The 18,062-nt window shown below is 45.3% G+C and overlaps 1 protein-coding gene across 1 annotated transcript in view; it reads left to right on the forward strand.

Annotated features, from left to right (window-relative positions):
- Positions 1-18,062, forward strand: part of LOC144499475 (von Willebrand factor A domain-containing protein 3B-like) — a 207,827-nt gene that overhangs the window by 51,345 nt on the left and 138,420 nt on the right. The window contains exons 2-5 of the mRNA XM_078221465.1: positions 2,359-2,595; positions 4,888-4,991; positions 10,491-10,533; positions 12,662-12,753. Of these exons, the coding sequence (XP_078077591.1) occupies positions 2,359-2,595; positions 4,888-4,991; positions 10,491-10,533; positions 12,662-12,753 (476 nt within the window). The remainder of the gene's footprint in view (positions 1-2,358; positions 2,596-4,887; positions 4,992-10,490; positions 10,534-12,661; positions 12,754-18,062) is intronic.

An 18,062-nucleotide genomic window follows, 5' to 3' on the forward strand; every position in this document is an offset into this window, starting at 1 on the left:
TGACTTGATTTATTATTGTCAAATGTATTAGTATACAGTGAAAAGTGTTGTCCCTGTGCGCTGTACAGTCAAAGCATACCATACATAGAGAAGGAAAGGAGAGGGTGCAGAATGTAGTGTTACAGTTATAGCTAGGGTGTAGAGAAAGATCAACTTAATGCAAGGTAGATCCATTCAAAAGTCTGATGGCAGCAGGGAAGAAGCTGCTCTTAAATCGGTTGGTACATGACCCCAGACTTTTGTATCTTTTCCCGACGGAAGAAGGTGGAAGAGAGTATGGCTGGGATGCGTGAGGTCCTTGATTATGCTGGCTGCTTTTCCGAGGCAGCAGGAAGTGTAGACAGAGTCAATGGATGGGAGGCTGGTTTGCATGATGGACTGGGCTACCTTATGGTTTTGGACAGAGCAGGAGCCATATCAAGCTGTGATACATCCAGAAAGGATGCTTTCAATGGTGTATCTGCAAAAGTTGGTGAGAGTCGTAGCGGACATGCTGAATTTCCTTAGCTTCCTTAGTTTAGAATCTTGAATTTAGTGATGCATCAAGGGTTAACAGATAACCACACAAATCTGACGACTACCTTGATGCATCATAGAATCATAGAAACGCTACAGTGCAGAAAGAGGCCATTTGGCCCATCAAGCCTGCACTGACCACAATCCCACCCAAACCCCATATCCCTACATATTTACCCACTAATCCCTCTAACCTACCCATCTCAGGACTCTAAGGGGCAATTTTTAGCATGGCCAATCAACCTAACCCGCACATCTTTGGACTGTGGGAGGAAACCTGAGCACCAGAGGAAACCCACGCAGACACGAGGAGAATGTGCAAACTCCACACAGACAGTGACCCAAGCCGGGAATCGAACCCAGGTCCCTGGAGCTGTGAAACAGCAGTGCTAACAACTGTGCTACCGTGCCGCCCCTGGACTTGGAATATTTCCCCTAGGTGACGATGTAATACTTAAGTTAAATAAGTATAACAGCATAAAGTCTGATACTTAAAAATATAAATTTGATTAAGCTTCACTTTGGAGTTAGAATGCCAAGTATTTGCTTTAATTTGATTCTTATGGCTACCGTACCAGTACTGATTCTAGTTTCAGTGTTGTGAGTCAAATCCAAAATAACCTGGTTTATATCTCAGAATGTCTCAATTGTTTGGATGATCATTACGAGATACATTTATTCCTCCATTGTCAGTCAGTCAACTTTCTGGAACTCGCTACTTAACAGCTGGTGGGAGTCCCTTCACCATATGGATTGTCGATGAGGCAGGTGACTAACCTTCCTCCTATCAAAAACATCCGGAGATGGGCAATAAACACTGGTCTTGCCAGCAATACCCATGTAAGAAGAATGAATATTTAAAAAGAAAAAGATTGGTTTGGGATTGTATCCCGCTGCCTCGGAAAAGCAGCCAGCATAATTAAGGACCCCATGCACCCCAGACATACTTTCTTCCACCTTCTTCCATCGGGAAAAAGATGCAAAAGTCTGAGGTCACGTACCAACCGACTAACTGGCTAACACGAGGGGACATAGCTTTAAATTGAGGGGTGAGAGATATAGGACAGATGTTAGAGGTAGGTTCTTTACTCAGAGTAGTAAGGGTGTGGAATGCCCTGCCTGCAGCAGTAGTGGACTCGTCAACATTAAGAGCATTGAAATGGTTATTGGATAAACATATGGATGATATTGGAATAGTGTAGATTAGAGGGGCTTTAGATTGGTTCCACTGGTCGGCGCAACATCGAGGGCTGAAGGGCCTGAACTGTGCTGTAATGTTCTATGTTCTATGAGTCAAGAACAGCTTCTTCCCTGCTGCCATCAGACTTTTGAATGGACCTACCTCGCACTAAGTTGATCTTTCTCTACACCCTAGCTATGACTGTAACACTACATTCTGCACCCTCTCCTTTCCTTCTCTATGAATGGTATACTTTGTCTGTATAGCGCGCAAGAAACAATACTTTCCACTGTATACGAATACATACGACAATAATAAATCAAATCAAATCAAACCAAATTTTATCCTGCACCTCAACAGCCATGATTATTGGCTGTAATTATTTCAGTCATAACTTTGAGGGGAAAAAAAAGACAAAGTGAAAGTTTTTGCAATCAAACTGCACTTCTCCCCTGCAGTATCTGCAAAAACGTTGATGAAGTGGAATTTGAGGAATTCACTGTACTGAGAAAATGTCTTTGTGCTCTGCCATATCATTGGCAATAGAGCGCAGCATTTTAATCATAGCTGCATTCAAATGTACCACAAAACTTCGAAAGGTTGGAATTTTTATGTAGTTGCCGTATTTATAACTCCTTAATTGAAGTATTTTCTACTGGCAGGGGTGATGTTTGATTTGGAACGTGGAGATCAGCCAGCAGAGGCCAATTTGCATGATTCTAATAAGTTCAGGCACAAGCGACTGAAAATGATGAAAGCCCACCAGAAGCATTCATCTTTTACGCTTGATGTACAGATTCTGCTTCCTTCATCAAAATGGCTTCACCTTCATGGGCTCAAGAGGAACAGGTTGGCCCTGTCCCAGATCTTGTCACAGGTTGGATTCAAACATAGAGAAGGTAACATTTATTGAATAGTTTATAGAATGGCACCTGCACATTTTTGTACTGCAATTACTTTGTCACTCCTCTGTTATGTCATGTTAAAGAATGAAGGGCGTAGACATTTGCAGCCACTGATTGGAATTGTTGATATGTGGAATTAGCTAATAGCATGATGACTGCTTGAAAAATATTTAAAGTTTGAAGTTTATTTATTCATGTTACAAGTAGGCTTACATAACACTGCAATGAAGTAACTGTGAAAATCCCCTAGTCGCCACACCTGCTCAGGTACACTGAGGGAGAATTTAGCATGGCCAATGCACCTAACCAACACGTCTTTCAGACTGTGGGAGGAAACCGGAGCACCCGGAGGAAACCCACGTAGACACGGAGAGAACGTGCAAACTCCGCACAGTGACCCAAGCCGTGAATTGAACCCGGCTCCCTGGCACTGTGAGGCAGCAGTGCTAACCACTATTCCTTTTGACTGTACTGATTATATTTCACACGTAGAATGAAAGAAAATAGAGTACACACCTTCTTGGGGCTGGAGAGGATGGGGATTGGGCATATAGCTTGCTGGGAAACCGATATTTGGAACATAGCATGGTTCATCTGGACTTCCACCAAGCTTAACTTCAGCCCAAATTTTCACCGGGGAAGGTGGGTTGAAGACAAGTCTTCCGGAGATCACCTGCGCCCCGACATCAATGACATTTGTCCAGAGTAGTTCCTGGGTATTCCCAATATGCTCTCGTATGAATTGTAAGCTTAACAGAATATAAACAGAAAGTGTTGGAAAAACTCAGAAGGCCTGGCAGCATCTATAGAGAGAGAAACAGAGTTATTGTTTCAAGTTCAATGTGACTTTTATTTGGAACCAAATACCTTGCTCCTCTTTGGAGTCCTCCTGCAGACAAAGTGGGCTCATGGCCTCATTGTAACAATCACTCTCTTCCGCCAGAGGGACAAATAGAAAATCACGTGGAGGCATCCTGGATCAAAGCACTGGCACCTCCTCATTTATGTCATTGTTCTAGTCAAAGATCTAAGTGATGTTTGTGCGTGACTTGATCCAGAACTGATGCCCTTGACAGAACATCGACTTGTGTGTTTGGTGATGAACATCCACATGCATTGTGAGCATGCAGGGTGGCACAGTGGTTAGCACTGCTGTCTCACAGCACCAGGGACCCGGGTTCGATTCCCGGCTTGGGTCACCATCTGTGTGGAGTCTGCACGTTCTCCCCGTGTCTGCGTGGGTTTCCTCTGGGTGCTCCAGTTTCCTCCCACGGTCCAAAAGACGTGCTGGTTAGGTGAATTGGCCATGCTGAATTCTTCCTCAGTGTACCCGAACAGGTTCCGGAGTCTGACGACTGGGGGATTTTCACAGTAACTTCACTGCAGTGTTAATGTAAGCCTACTTGTGACACTGATAAATAAACTTAAACTTAAAATTTAGCCCAAAAGTTCAAGAGGAAGGTGACCAATGTGTCGGCTTTAAAACAGCCTGACCGACAGGAGGAATTTCAAAGTGCAGCTTGTAATCAATCTGGAAACTCTTCACGCTGTCAACTCAATTCCAGAACACTGGGATCAAAAAAAGCCATTTACACTAGACTCCTGCATCCAGACCATTGGGTTTGGATATTGTTATCACCTGGACTGGTTTGATGAAAATGATCCCCAATATTGTGACCTCCGGGAACAAAGTTGAACAGCTGGCAAGACAACCCAAGGTCATAAGTCAAGGAGGCAGCGTTTCAATAGGCCAAAACGACCAATCTGGAAGACCAAGGACATGTGGTATGAAGAGAACGGCTGAGACATCCAACAGTATGCTGACCGTGATGACGTGCAATACTCTTTTGAAGCCCCTGGGGTCATCTACAGATCGGGGTCACTTCTCAAGGTGACAATGCCATCCAGCAATGCTGGAGGGGACGCTTTCAACAACTCCTGAATTCTGAATGCACAGTGGCAGTGGATACTCTTCAGGCTATCCCCCAGTATCCTCTGGTAGGATCCTGGTGAACCACCATCGATGCAGAAGCTGCAACGAGCAATCAAAAAGATGAACAACAACAAAGCCAGAGGCCTGGATGGTGTTCAGGTTTCAAAGCTGGTGGACCTTTGCTCACATTGAGACTTTATGCGTTCATCCTACATGTTTGGGAGCTGATTTCTGGAATGCAACAGTTGTAAGTATCTTTAAGAAGACAGATAGTTTGCGCTGTGGAAATTATCGAGGTAGTCCACAGCAGGGAACATGCATTCTTCTGAATCACCTACTTCCTGTGGTTGAAGAAATTCTCCTAGAGACGCAGTGTGGCTTCAGACCTGCCAGAGGAACCACCGGCATGCCCTTTGTCAAGAACGACACCATCAACCTGACTAAAACATTAGACTCAGTAAATTGGGAGGTTCTGTAGATTAAATTATTTGTTCACAGGATGTGGGCATCATTGGCTAGGTTGATTCCAAATTCCCTGAAGAAGATTGTGGTAAGCCACTTTTTTGAACTGCTGCAGTCTCTATGGTGTAGGTACACCCACAGCGCTGGTAAGAAGCGAATTCCAGGATTTTGACCCAGCGTCAGTGAACAGTGGTAGATTTCCAAGTCAGCATGGTTTGTGGCTTGGAGAGGAACTTGTAAGTGGTGGCGTTCCCATGCATCTGCTGCCCTTATCTTTCCAGGTGATAGAGGTCACGGGTTTGGAAGTTGCTGTGGAAGGAGCTTTGGTGAGCTGCTGCAGTGTATCTTGTGGATGGTACATACTGCTGCCACAGTATGTCAGTGGTGGATGTAGTGAATGCTGAAGATGGTGGATGGGGTGCCAATCAAGTGGGTTGCTTGACCTGGATTGTGTCGAACTTCAGTGTTGTTGGAACTGCACTCATTCAGGCAAGTGGAGAGTATTCCATCACACTCCTGATCTGTGCCTTGTAGATGGTTAGTTACTCTCTGCAGAATTCCTGGCCTCTGACCTGTTCCTGTAACCATAGTGTCTATAAGGCTAGTCCAGTTCAGTTTCTGATCAACAGTAACCCAAAGATTTAGAAACATAGAATCCCTACAGTACAGAAGGAGGCCATTTGGCCCATCGAACTGCACTGACAACAATCCCGCCCAGGCCCTATCCCCATAACCCCATCTATTTACCCTGTTAATCCCCCTGAAACTCAAGTCAACCTAACCAGCACATCTTTGGACAGTGGGAGGAAACCGGAGCACCCAAAGGAAACCTACGCAGATACGGGGAGAACGTGCAAACTCCACACCGACAATCACCCAAAGCCGAATTGAACCCGGGTCCCTGGCGCTATGAGGAAGCAGTGCTAACCACTGTGTCACCGTACCACCCCCATTTAGATATCTAAAAAATGCAATCACAATCCTGTAGCTGTTCCATGATGATATGACTGCAACTGTCCGAGTCGGAGATGTCTTTAAAACCTGGATCGGGGCAAGCATAGGCCTCCCTATTTACAATCCACCTGGCAGTGACTTTCCCCTCTAGAGGCAGCATTAATTATTGTCTAGATGGGAATCATAAGGTGGGATTTTGTGACCTCGCTTGGGCGAGACTTGTAAAATCCTGCCCAAGGCCAACGGGGAATTCTGTTCTGCGAGCCTCGCCCACCCCGATTCCGGGGAGGGCAAGGCGGTAGAATTCCGGCCATAGTCACCTTTACAAATAAATACAATCCACATTTTGCGAAGGATTGCAGTGCTGTAGTCTTCTCCAGCCAGATTTGCGAACCATTCCTGATCTCTTAAATTCTGCATACAAGAAACTTGCCCTTGAATATTGCCAAAACATAGCTCATATCAACTCACACTTGCCCAGCAGGAAAAACAACTGTTAAACAGGGAAATAAGAATACTGGACAAGAGTGGTCCTCGGGCAAAGGTGTTAAACTGGGGGAAGACTAACTACAACAACATTAGGCAGGACCTGGAGAGTGTAGATTGGGGGAGGCTGTTTGAGGGTAAATCAACATCCGACATGTGGGAGTCTTTCAAATGTCAGTTGATTGGAATTCAGGACCAGCATGTACCTGTGAGGATGAAGGATAAGTGTGCAAGTATCGGGAATCCTGGATAACGAGGGATATTATGAACCTTATCAAAAAGAAAAAGGAAACATTCATAAGATCTAAAAGGCTTAGGACAGATGAAACCCTTGAAGAATATAAAGGAAGTAGGAGGAACTCAAGGAAGGAGTTAGAAGGGCTAAAAGGGGTCATGAAAAGTCCTTGGCAAACAGGATTAAGGAAAATCCTGAGTGTAAAGAGCAAGAGGGTAGCCAGGGAAAAGGTTGGTCCACTCAAGCTTAGTGGAGGGAATCTATGCATGGAACCGGAGGAAATGGGCGAGATACCAAATGAATACTTTGCCTCAGTATTCACCAAAGAGAGGGACTTGATGGATGAGGAGCCTAGGGTAGGGTGTGCAGATATTCTGGGTCATGTCGAAATCAAAAAGGAGGAGGTATTGGGCATCTTAAAAAGCATTAAAATAGATAAGTCCCCAGGGCCTGAGGGAAGCAAGGGTGGAAATTGCTGGGGCCTTGACAGAAATCTTTGTATCCTCATTGGCTACAGGTGAAGTTCCAGAGGACTGGAGGATAGCCAATGTTGTTCCATTGTTTAAGAAGAGCAGCAGGGATAATCCAGGAAATTATAGGCCAGTGAGCCTTACGTCAGTGGTAGAGAAATTATTGGAAAAGATTCTTAGGGACAGAATTTACTCACATTTGGAAGCAAATTGACTCATTAGTGATAGGCAGCATGGTTTTGTGAAGGGGAAGTCATGCCTCACTAATTTGATCGAGTTTTGCAAAGAAGTGACGAAGATGATAGATGAGGGAAAGGCAGTGGATGTTGTATACGTGGACTTTAGTCAAGACTTCGATAAGGTACCTCATGGTAGACTGATACAAAAGGTGAAATCACACAGGATCAGAGGAGAGCTGACAAGATGGATACAGTACTGGCTTGGCCATAGAAGACAGAGGGTAGCAGTAGAGGGATGCTTTTCTGAATGGAAGGCTGTGACTAATGGTGTTCCACAGGGATCAGTTCTGGGACCTTTGTTGTTCGTAGTATATATAAATGATTTGGAGGAAAATGTAGCTGGTCTGATTCGTAAGTTCGCAGATGGCACAAATATTGGTGGAGTTGTGGGTAGTGAAGAGGATTGTCAGAGGATACAGCAATATGTAGACTGGTTGGAGACTTGGGCAGAGAAATGGCAAATGGAGTTTAATCTGGACAAATGTGAGATAATGCATTTTGGAAGGTCCAGTGCATGTATGAATTTTACAGTAAATGGTAGCACCCTTAGGAGTATTGACAGGCAAAGAGATCTGGGCGGACATGTCCACCGATCACTGAAAGTGGCAACACAGGTGGATAAAATAGTCAAGAAGGCATACGGCATGCTTGCCTTCATCGGTCGGGGCATTGAGTATAAAAATTGGCGGGTCATGCTGCAGCTGTACAGAACCTTGGTTAGGCCTCATTTAGAATATTGTGTACAATTCTGGTCACCACACTACCAGAAGGGTGTGGAGGTTTTGGAGAGGGTACTGAAGAGGTTTACCAGGATGTTGCCTGGTCTGGAGGGTATTAGCTATGAAGAGAAGTTGGATAAACTCAGTTTGTTCTCACTGGAACGACGGAGGTTGAGGGGTGACTTAATAGAAGTCTACAAGATTATGAGTGGCACGGACAGAGTGGATAGTCAGTTGCTCTTTCCAAAATAGAAAAGTCAAGTACTAAGAGACATAGGTTTAAGGTGCGTGGGGAAAAGTTTAGAGGAGATGTGCGAGGCAAGTGTTTTACACAGAGGGTGGTGAATGTCTGGAATGCACTGCCCAGGGAGGTGATGGGAGAAGATACAATTGCGGCATTTAAGGGGCAACTGGACGAATGCATGAATAGGATGGGAATGTAAGGATATGGACTCCATAAGTGCATACGGTTTTAATTTAGGCAGGCATCATGATTGGCGCAGGCGTGGGTGGCCGAAGGGCCTGTTTCTGTGCTGTACTTTTCTTTGTTCTTTGTTTTTTGGTCTGAACTGGTCAGCTATACTTTTAAATGGAACATTGGTAAAATGGGGAGATAAGAATACTGGTCCGAACCATTTTTGCCTTCTGGGTGATCAGCCAACTATCCCACCTCGCTGAAGGAGGGACCCTGGAATACATTGAGCACATTTCATGGCAGCCACCTTTCTCCAAAGACCACCATTGATGAGAAGATCTGACACTAGATCAGCTCCACCTTATACAAACCACGGCAACAAGTGTTTGATGACAACGATCTCCACAAGTTAATGAAAGTCCGAATGTACCGAACTGTTGTCACCACACTCCTGTACTTCAGTGAGACCTGGACTATGTAACAGCGACGTATAACAGCATTGAAGAAATTCCATCGGCAATACCTGCGCCGCATCCTTCGGTTTCAAGGGAATGACCATGGAAAAAATGTTAGTCTCCATTTTGAAGCTGGCTCCACAAGCATTCAGGCAAAGCTCCTGCAAAATCAATTTCAATGGACTGGACAATGTCCTGGACTGGACACTGTCCAGATGGATGAAAACTCTTTCCCCCGCCAGGTCCTGTTATCTCTAACTCTCAAATGGTCAACATTCCAATGGAGTGGAAAGAAAACCCTTCAAAGACACTCTGAAGTTCTCTTGGAAATTCAGCTGCATTGTCACTAATGACCGGGAGGAGCTTGCTACCAAGTGTTCAGAATGGCAACAACTTGTCCAGTCCCACATGCTGCATCACACTTTGACTCACAATGTCTTAAAGATGAGGCAGAGCGGTGGCAGAGAAGGAAAGAAAAGAAAGCAAATGCTGCACTCCAGATCTCACCACCTCATGGGATGTCTTGCCCCATGGGGTGACACGATGGCACAGTGGTTAGGACTGCAACCTCACAACGCCAGAGACCTGGGTTCAATTTCGGCCTCCAGTGACTCTGTGTGGAGTTTGCACATTCTCCCCATGTCTGCGTGGGTTTCCTCCGGGTGCTCTGGTTTCCTCCCACACTCCAAAGATGTGCAGGTTAGGTGGATTGGGCATGTTAAATTCTTCCTTAGTGTCTCAAGATGTGTAGGTTAGGGGAATTATCGGGGTAAATATGTGGTGTTACGGGGATAGGGCCTGGATGAGATGCTCTGTCAGAGAGTCGGTGCAGACTCGATGGGCCGAATGGCCTCCTTCTGCACTGTAGGGATTGTATGTGCCCAAAGATCTACGGGTTAAGAATCAGCCAGTTCAGTCACATGAAGACCTTTGGCAGACCCTGAGTAGGCGTCATCCTCAAATTAAAGGACTGCTGCTGACACTTCCATCGGGTGCACTGTTGCAGTATTTATAGATCCAGTCAAAATCGTTGTCAACTTCAACTGCATTATTCTTGTTGTAAAAGCCATTGAAAATGTTCAGCTTTTTTGAATGAGGTGCAGCTGAATTTTTTTACTGCATGCTAAGTCATAGTCACTGATAAACAACGTTTTTGGTGCTGAAAAACTCATTTGATAAGCATGGAATTTTGTTCCCTCAGAAGAACATTTATAAATTTCATAAGTTTTAAAGTAAGAATACTTTTTAAAAAGTTGAATATCTCTGCTGCTAACTTCAGCCTGTGTGTGAATCCCAATCTTTATCTTGCTTTTCGTACAATGGTTAAAACATGAACTATAATCTGTGCGTTTTACTATTTGCCTGGCTGTATGTGAGAATCCTTCATTCTGATTGGCTGATTCGTCTGCTTGATGACTTTACTGTTGCTTAGTGCCACACATCCCCCAATGTGTCAGTTTGGAAAAGGGAAAATTGAGGCTCTGGAGCCCACAACACCTTTTGTGGGTTGTTTTTTCCAAGGTCAGCGAGGAGCGTTGCCAATTCACCACTGACTGCAACTCTGGTACCGAGTGACTAAACAAATAAACATAGCAAAAAAACATGGGAACACAATTTAGGTGAAACAGTTGGACACTTTGAATGTGAGATTATGAGGGGTATGGACAAGATGGATAGGAAGCATCTGATCCCCTTTAGGGGAGGCGATGACCTCATGGTATTGTTGCTATTAATCCAGAAACTCAGCTAATGTTCTGGGGACCTGGGTTTGAATCCCGCCAAGGCAGCTGGTGGAATTTGAATTCAATAAAAACAAAATCTGGAATTAAGAATCGACTGATAGCCATGAAATGATTGTCGGAAAAACCCAATTGGTTCACTAATGTCCTTTAGGGAAGGAAATCTGCCATCCTTACCTGGTCTGGCCTACATGTGACTTTAGAACCACAGCAATGTGGTTGATTCTCAGCTGCCTTTGAGCAGCTAGGGATTGGTAATAAATGTTGGCCAGCCAGCGACACCCATGTCTCATGAGTGAATTAAAAAAAGTTGAAGGATCAATAATGAGGAGGTGCAATTTTAAGGATAGCAGGAGGTTTAGAGGGGGTTTTGAGGAAAATAAATTTCATGCAGGGGATGGTGGGAGTCTGAAATGCGCTGCCTGGGGCTAGTAGAGGTGGGAAACCTCACAACATTTAAAAGGTATAGGGATGAGCACTTGAGATATCATAACATTCAAGGCTATGGACCAGGTGTTGGAAAGTAGGATTAATGTAGATTTAGTGTAGTTTTGTCAGTGCAGAGACAACGGGCCGAAGGGCCCCTTCTGTACTGTATAACTCGATGAAAATAATTTTTATGTACGCAACATGCTTAGTTTTAACTTTTTTTATTTATGAGCTATCTAACCTTGCAGAAAGAAATATATCCAAGGTGTATCTTTTATTTGAAAATCAGTGTATGCTTCATAAAAATGAACAATGGTTGTTCTAAAATATGATTTACTGTTATGAATATGAGCGTGCAGTGAATGTGGTAACTTTGAAATGACTCAATTTTGTTTTGAACAAAAAACAAAGAATAAAGAAAATTACAGCACAGGAACCACAGCTTGGCCCTCCAAGCCTGCACCGACCATGCTGCTCGTCTGAACTAAAACCCACAACCCTTCTGGGGACCATATCCTTCTATTCCCATCCTATTCATGTATTTGTCAAGACGCACCTTAAAAGCCACTATTGTATCTGCTTCCACCACCTCCCCTGGCAGCAAGGTCCAAAGCACCCACCACCCTCTGTGTAAAAAAACTTGCCTCGTACATCTCCTTTAAACCTTGCTCCTCGCAGCTTAAACCTGTGCCCCCTAGCAATTGACTCTTCCACCCTGGGAAAAAGCTTCTGACTATCCACGCTGTCCATGCCCCTCATAATCTTGTAGTCTTCTATCAGGTTGCCCCTCAACCTCTGTCGTTCCAGTGAGAACAAGCCAAGTTTCTCCAACCTCTCCTCATAGCTAATGCCCTCCATACCCAGGCAACATCCTGGTAAATCTTTTCTGTACCCTCTCCAAAGCCTCCACGTCCTTCTGATGGTGTGGTAAATCAGAATTGAACACTATATTCCAAGTGTGGCCTAACTAAGGTTCTATAAAGCTGCAACATGACTTGCCAATTTGTAAACTCAAATGCCCTGGCTGATGAAGGCATGCTGTATGCCTTCTTGACTACCTTCTCCATCTGCGTTGCCACTCTCAGTGACCTGTGTACCTGTACACCCAGATCCCTCTGCCTAGCAATACTCTTAAGGTTTCTGCCAGTTACTGGCCATTTTTTGGCTTGACAAAATGTGGTTGTACATCAAGAAAAGATTACCGCATTACACTGGGAGTGTTTGTCTTGGAATTTACTACACTTTAATGGACATACATTGACCACCTGGTCTGACAAGAACACAATCTTACCGCCTGTTCTCGCCACACTCGCGCTGCAGTGAGGTCGGAGAATTTGGCGCCCAGCCAAATCTCCGTTCACTGTGGCGGGATAGGAAAATCCCGCTGGCGTGAACGGTGGTAAGATTCTGGCCTCTGTGCTGAAAGGTAATTCCTATGCTGGGAAGCCAGGTAGTCCGTTTTACTAATATTTCAAGCTGAGAAACACAAATTGTCTTGTTAATCACATTTATTTTGTCTTACAGAATTCGACTGTCGACTGGGGAAGTCCGTGTCATCATGTTATGGGGAAGGCTTGTTCCGTCAATACATGCGGAAGGATGGTAGGATTTACAATGTAAGTATGTGAACCAGAATGCAGGAACATGGGCAATTTGTATTTGTAAATCTCTGCTTTTGCTTTTCTCCTTCTTGTATTCACATCTGTCATAAATAAAGACTAAATGCCAGAAACACTAACCAGCTCAGTCAGCATCTGCGGAGAGAGAAACAGAGCTAACAGTTGCAACTTTCAAGCCCCGTTCAGGCAGGACATAGAACAGTACAGCACAGAACAGGCCCTTCAGCCCACGATGTTGTGCCGAGCTTTATCTGAAACCAAGATCAAGCTATCCCACTCCCTATCATCCTGGTGTGCTCCATGTGCCTATCCAATAACCGCTTAAATGTTTCTAAAGTGTCTGACTCCACTATCACTGCAGGCAGTCCATTCCACATCCCAACCACTCTCTGCGTAAAGAACCTACCTCTGATATCCGTCCTGTATCTCCCACCACGAACCCTATAGTTATGCCCCCTTGTAATAGCTCCATCCACCCGAGGAAATAGTCTTTGAACGTTCACTCTATCTATCCCCTTCATCATTTTATACACCTCTATTAAGTCTCCCCTCAGCCTCCTCCGCTCCAGAGAGAACAGCCCTAGCTCCCTCAACCTTTCCTCATATGACCTACCCTCCAAACCAGGCAGCATCCTGGTAAATCTCCTCTGCACTCTTTCCAGCGCTTCCACATCCTTCTTATAGTGAGGTGACCAGAACTGCACACAATATTCCAAATGTGGTCTCACCAAGGTCCTGTACAGTTGCAGCATAACCCCACGGCTCTTAAACTCCAACCCCCTGTTAATAAAAGCTAACACACTATAGGCCTTCTTCACAGCTCTATCCACTTGACTGGCAACCTTTAGAGATCTGTGGATATGGACCCCAAGATCTCTCTGTTCCTCCACAGTCTTCAGAACCCTACCTTTGACCCTGTAATCCACATTTAAATTAGTCCTACCAAAATGAATCACCTCACATTTATCAGGGTTAAACTCCATTTGCCATTTTTCAGCCCAGCTTTGCATCCTATCTATGTCTCTTTGCAGCCTACAACAGCCCTCCACCTCATCCACTACTCCACCAATCTTGGTGTCATCAGCAAATTTACTGATCCACCCTTCAGCCCCCTCCTCTAAGTCATTAATAAAAATCACAAAGAGCAGAGGACCAAGCACTGATCCCTGCGGCACACCACTAGCAACCTGCCTCCAATCCGAAAATTTTCCATCGACCACCACCCTCTGTCTTCGGTCAGACAGCCAGTTACCTATCCAATCGGCCAACTTTCCCTCTATCCCACACCTCCTCACTTTCATCATAAGCCGACCATGGGGGACCTTATCAAACGCCTTACTAAAATCCATGTATATGACATCAACTGCCCTACCTTCATCAACACACTTAGTTACCTCCTCAAAAAATTCTATCAAATTTGTGAGGCACGACTTGCCCTTCACGAATCCGTGCTGACTATCTCGGATTAATCCGCATCTTTCTAAATGGTCGTAAATCCCATCCCTAAGGACCCTTTCCATCAATTTACCAACCACCGAAGTAAGACTAACCGGTCTATAATTACCAGGGTCATTTCTATTCCCTTTCTTAAACAGAGGAACAACATTCGCCATTCTCCAGTCCTCTGGCACCATCCCCGTGGACAGCGAGGACCCAAAGATCAACGCCAAAGGCTCTGCAATCTCATCCCTTGCCTCCCACAGAATCCTAGGATACATTTCATCAGACCCAGGGGACTTATCGACCTTCAGTTTATTCAAAACTGCCAAGACATCCTCCCTCCGAACATCTATTTCCTCCAGCCTATTAGCCTGTAACACCTTCTCTTCCTCAAAAACATGGCCCCTCTCCTTGGTGAACACTGAAGAAAAGTATTCATTCATCACCTCGCCTATCTCTACTGACTCCATACACAAGTTCCCACTACTGTCCTTGACCGGCCCTAACCTCACCCTGGTCATTCTTTTATTCCTCACATAAGAGTAAAAAGCCTTGGGGTTTTCCTTGATCCGACCCGCCAAGGACTTCTCATGTCCCCTCCTAGCTCTCCTAAGCCCCTTTTTCAGCTCATTCCTTGCTAACTTGTAACCCTCAATCGAGCCATCTGAACCTTGTTTCCTCATCCCTACATAAGCTTCCCTCTTCCTTTTCACAAGACATTCCACCTCTTTTGTGAACCATGGTTCCCTCACTCGGCCATTTCCTCCCTGCCTGACAGGAACATACCTATCAAGGACATCCAGTATTTGTTCCTTGAAAAAGTTCCACTTTTCATTAGTTCCTTTCTCTGACAGTTTCTGTTCCCAGCTTATGCCCCCTAATTCTTGCCTAATCGCATCATAATTACCCCTCCCCCAATTGTAAACCTTGCCCTGCCGTACGGCCCTATCCCCCTCCATTGCAATAACAAAAGACACCGAATTGTGGTCACTATCTCCAAATTGCTCTCCCACAACCAAATCTAACACTTGGCCCGGTTCATTTCCCAGTACCAAATCCAATGTGGCCTCACCTCTAGTCGGCCCATCCACATATTGTGTCAGGAAACCCTCCCGCACACACTGCACAAAAACTGCCCCATCCAAACTATTTGACCTACAAAGGTTCCAATCAATATTTGGAAAGTTAAAGTCCCCCATGACAACTACCCTGTGACCCCCACACATATCCATAATCTGCTTAGCAATTTCTTCCTCCACATCTCTATTACTATTTGGGGGCCTATAGTAAACTCCTAGCAACGTGACCGCTCCTTTCCTATTTCTAACTTCAGCCCATATTACCTCAGTGTGCAGATCCCCCACGAAGTGCCTTTCCGCAGCCGTTAAACTATCCTTGATTAACAATGCCACTCCTCCACGTCTTTTACCAGCTTCCCTACACTTAGTGAAACATCTATACCCCGGAACGTCCAACAACCATTCCTGTCCTTGTTCTACCCACGTCTCCGTAATGGCCACAACATCGTAGTCCCAAGTACCAATCCACGCCCCAAGTTCATCTACCTTGTTCCGGATGCTCCTTGCATTGAAGTAGACACACTTCAACCCACCTTCCTGTCTACCAGTACCCACCCTTGACCCTGATACCTTCCCCAATACCTCACCACCCTCACTGACTTCTGGACTACAACTCCCTTTCCCACTCCCCTGACAAATTAGACTCGCCACAAGAAATTCAATCCATTGACTACATTGAATCATAAAATCCCCACAGTGCAGAAGGAGGCCATTTGGCCCATCTAGCCTTCACTGGCTAGAATCCCACCCAAGCCCTATTCCCGAAGCCCTACGTATTTACCCTATTAGTCCCCCTGACATTAAGTGGCAATTTAGCATGGCCAATCAACCTAACCTGCACATCTTTGGACTGTGGGAGAAAACCGGAGCACCTGGAGGAAACCCATGCAGACATGGGAGGAATGTGCAAACTCCACACAGACAGTGACCCAAGCCGGGAATCGAATCTGAGTCCCTGGCGCTGTGAGGCAGCAGTGCTAACCACTGTGCCACCGTGATGCCCACTTGTGGCAAGACTGGACGATCCTGATGACGAGGGGGTGGCAGGGTGCTATGCATGTCGTATTCTGCCAACCATACCATCTTGCTGGCTGCAGGGACCACTTACCCAGACGTCAATTGAATCACTTTAAGTGGCCAAATAAAAGGCCCCTTCCATAAGATGATAAGAAATAGGAACAGGAGTAGGCCGTTCGGCCCCTCGAGTCTGCTCCGCCATTCAATAGGATCATGGCTGATCCAACATTCTTCATGCCCACATTCCTGCTCTTTCCCCATAACCCTTGATCCCCTTACAGATCACAGTTTGAATGGGTGTGTAAAATCTGGCCAGAAGGAATTCCTTGACAATGAGCACCATGACAAAACTAATGTTTCTCTGGCCAGATACCACCTGAATGTTAATTCAGTGCAAGTCCTTTCTGTTTACAAAGGCCATGCTGATATGAGGAGCCTGGATACCTGGATAGATACCAGTTGCAATGACTTGCACTGGACGGGTGCCTGTCATATAATCAGAGGTGACAATTTTGCCTTGTATTCAGTGTCATGCTGTGCAGCTCTCCTCTAAGGCAGAGGTGATGGAAGTGGTCCAATGTGGGAAACAGATGTGACCTTTTATCTTGGAGCCTGAGAATCATACAGTTGGGATCTGGTCTTAGGCTTAGAGTTTGGCATGAATTTTGGAGCTTTTCAGTTGGGACTTAGTATGTAAATAAGCATCTTTTTAAACTGTCCCATCATTCCCATATGTCAAAGTGTCTCTGCCTTTTTGGTGGCTGCTGTAGCACATCTTTCATTAAAGCAGCAACTGTGAACCAAAGATAATATCTAGCTGTCTGGATGGAATATGTTACTATGGGATTCTGAATTGGATTGTTGCACACTCAGTGCAGCTGAATATTGGACTCTTTTCTCTCGAGTTCTTTAAAGCTCTGCATGTGTGGGATAAACCTGCCAGGACCTGTTACCAGGTGGAAATGGTGAGCAGTGATGAGGGGGAAAGCAAATGGGATTTGGGAGAGAATTTTATAAAAAATTCACTCATGGGATGTGCGCTGGGCCAGCATCTATTGCCCATCTCTAATTGCCCTGGAGAAGGTGGTGGTGAGCTGCCTTCATGAACCACTGCAGTCCATGTGGTGTAGGTACACCTACAGTGTTGTTAGGGAGGGAATTCCAGGATTTTGACCCAGTGACAGTGAAGGAACAGCGATATATTTCCAAGTCAGGATAGTGAGTGGCTTGAGGGGGGATCTTGCAGGCGGTGATGTTCCCATGTGTCTGCCCTGGTCCTTCTAGATGGTATTTAGTCATGGGTTTGGAAGGTGCTGTCTAAGGAGGCTTGGTAAGTCCCGACAGTGCATCTTGTAGATGGTACACACTGCTGCTGCTGTGCGTCGGTGGTGGTGGGAGTGAATGTTTGTGGATGGAGTGCCAATCAAGCCAGCTGCTTTACCTGGATGGTGTTGAGCTTCTTGAGTGTTGTTGGAGCTGTACTCATCCAGTCAAGTGGTGAATATTCCATCTCATTCCTGACTTGTGCCTTGTAGATGGTGGACAGATATTGGGCGTCAGGAGGTGAGTTACTCGCTGCAGGATTTCTAACCTTTGACCTATTATGGTAGCCACAGTATTTATATGGCTAGTCCATTCAGTTTCTGGTCAATGGTTATCCCTGGAATGTTGATAGTTGGGGATTCAGCAATGGTAATGGCCTTGAATGTCAAGGTGGTATAGTTAGGTTCTCTCTTGTTGGAGATGCCAAAATTTAAGGAGGATTTAGAT

This window comes from Mustelus asterias, chromosome 10, assembly GCF_964213995.1.
Source record: "Mustelus asterias chromosome 10, sMusAst1.hap1.1, whole genome shotgun sequence".
In the NCBI taxonomy this organism is placed as follows: Eukaryota; Metazoa; Chordata; class Chondrichthyes; order Carcharhiniformes; family Triakidae; genus Mustelus; species Mustelus asterias.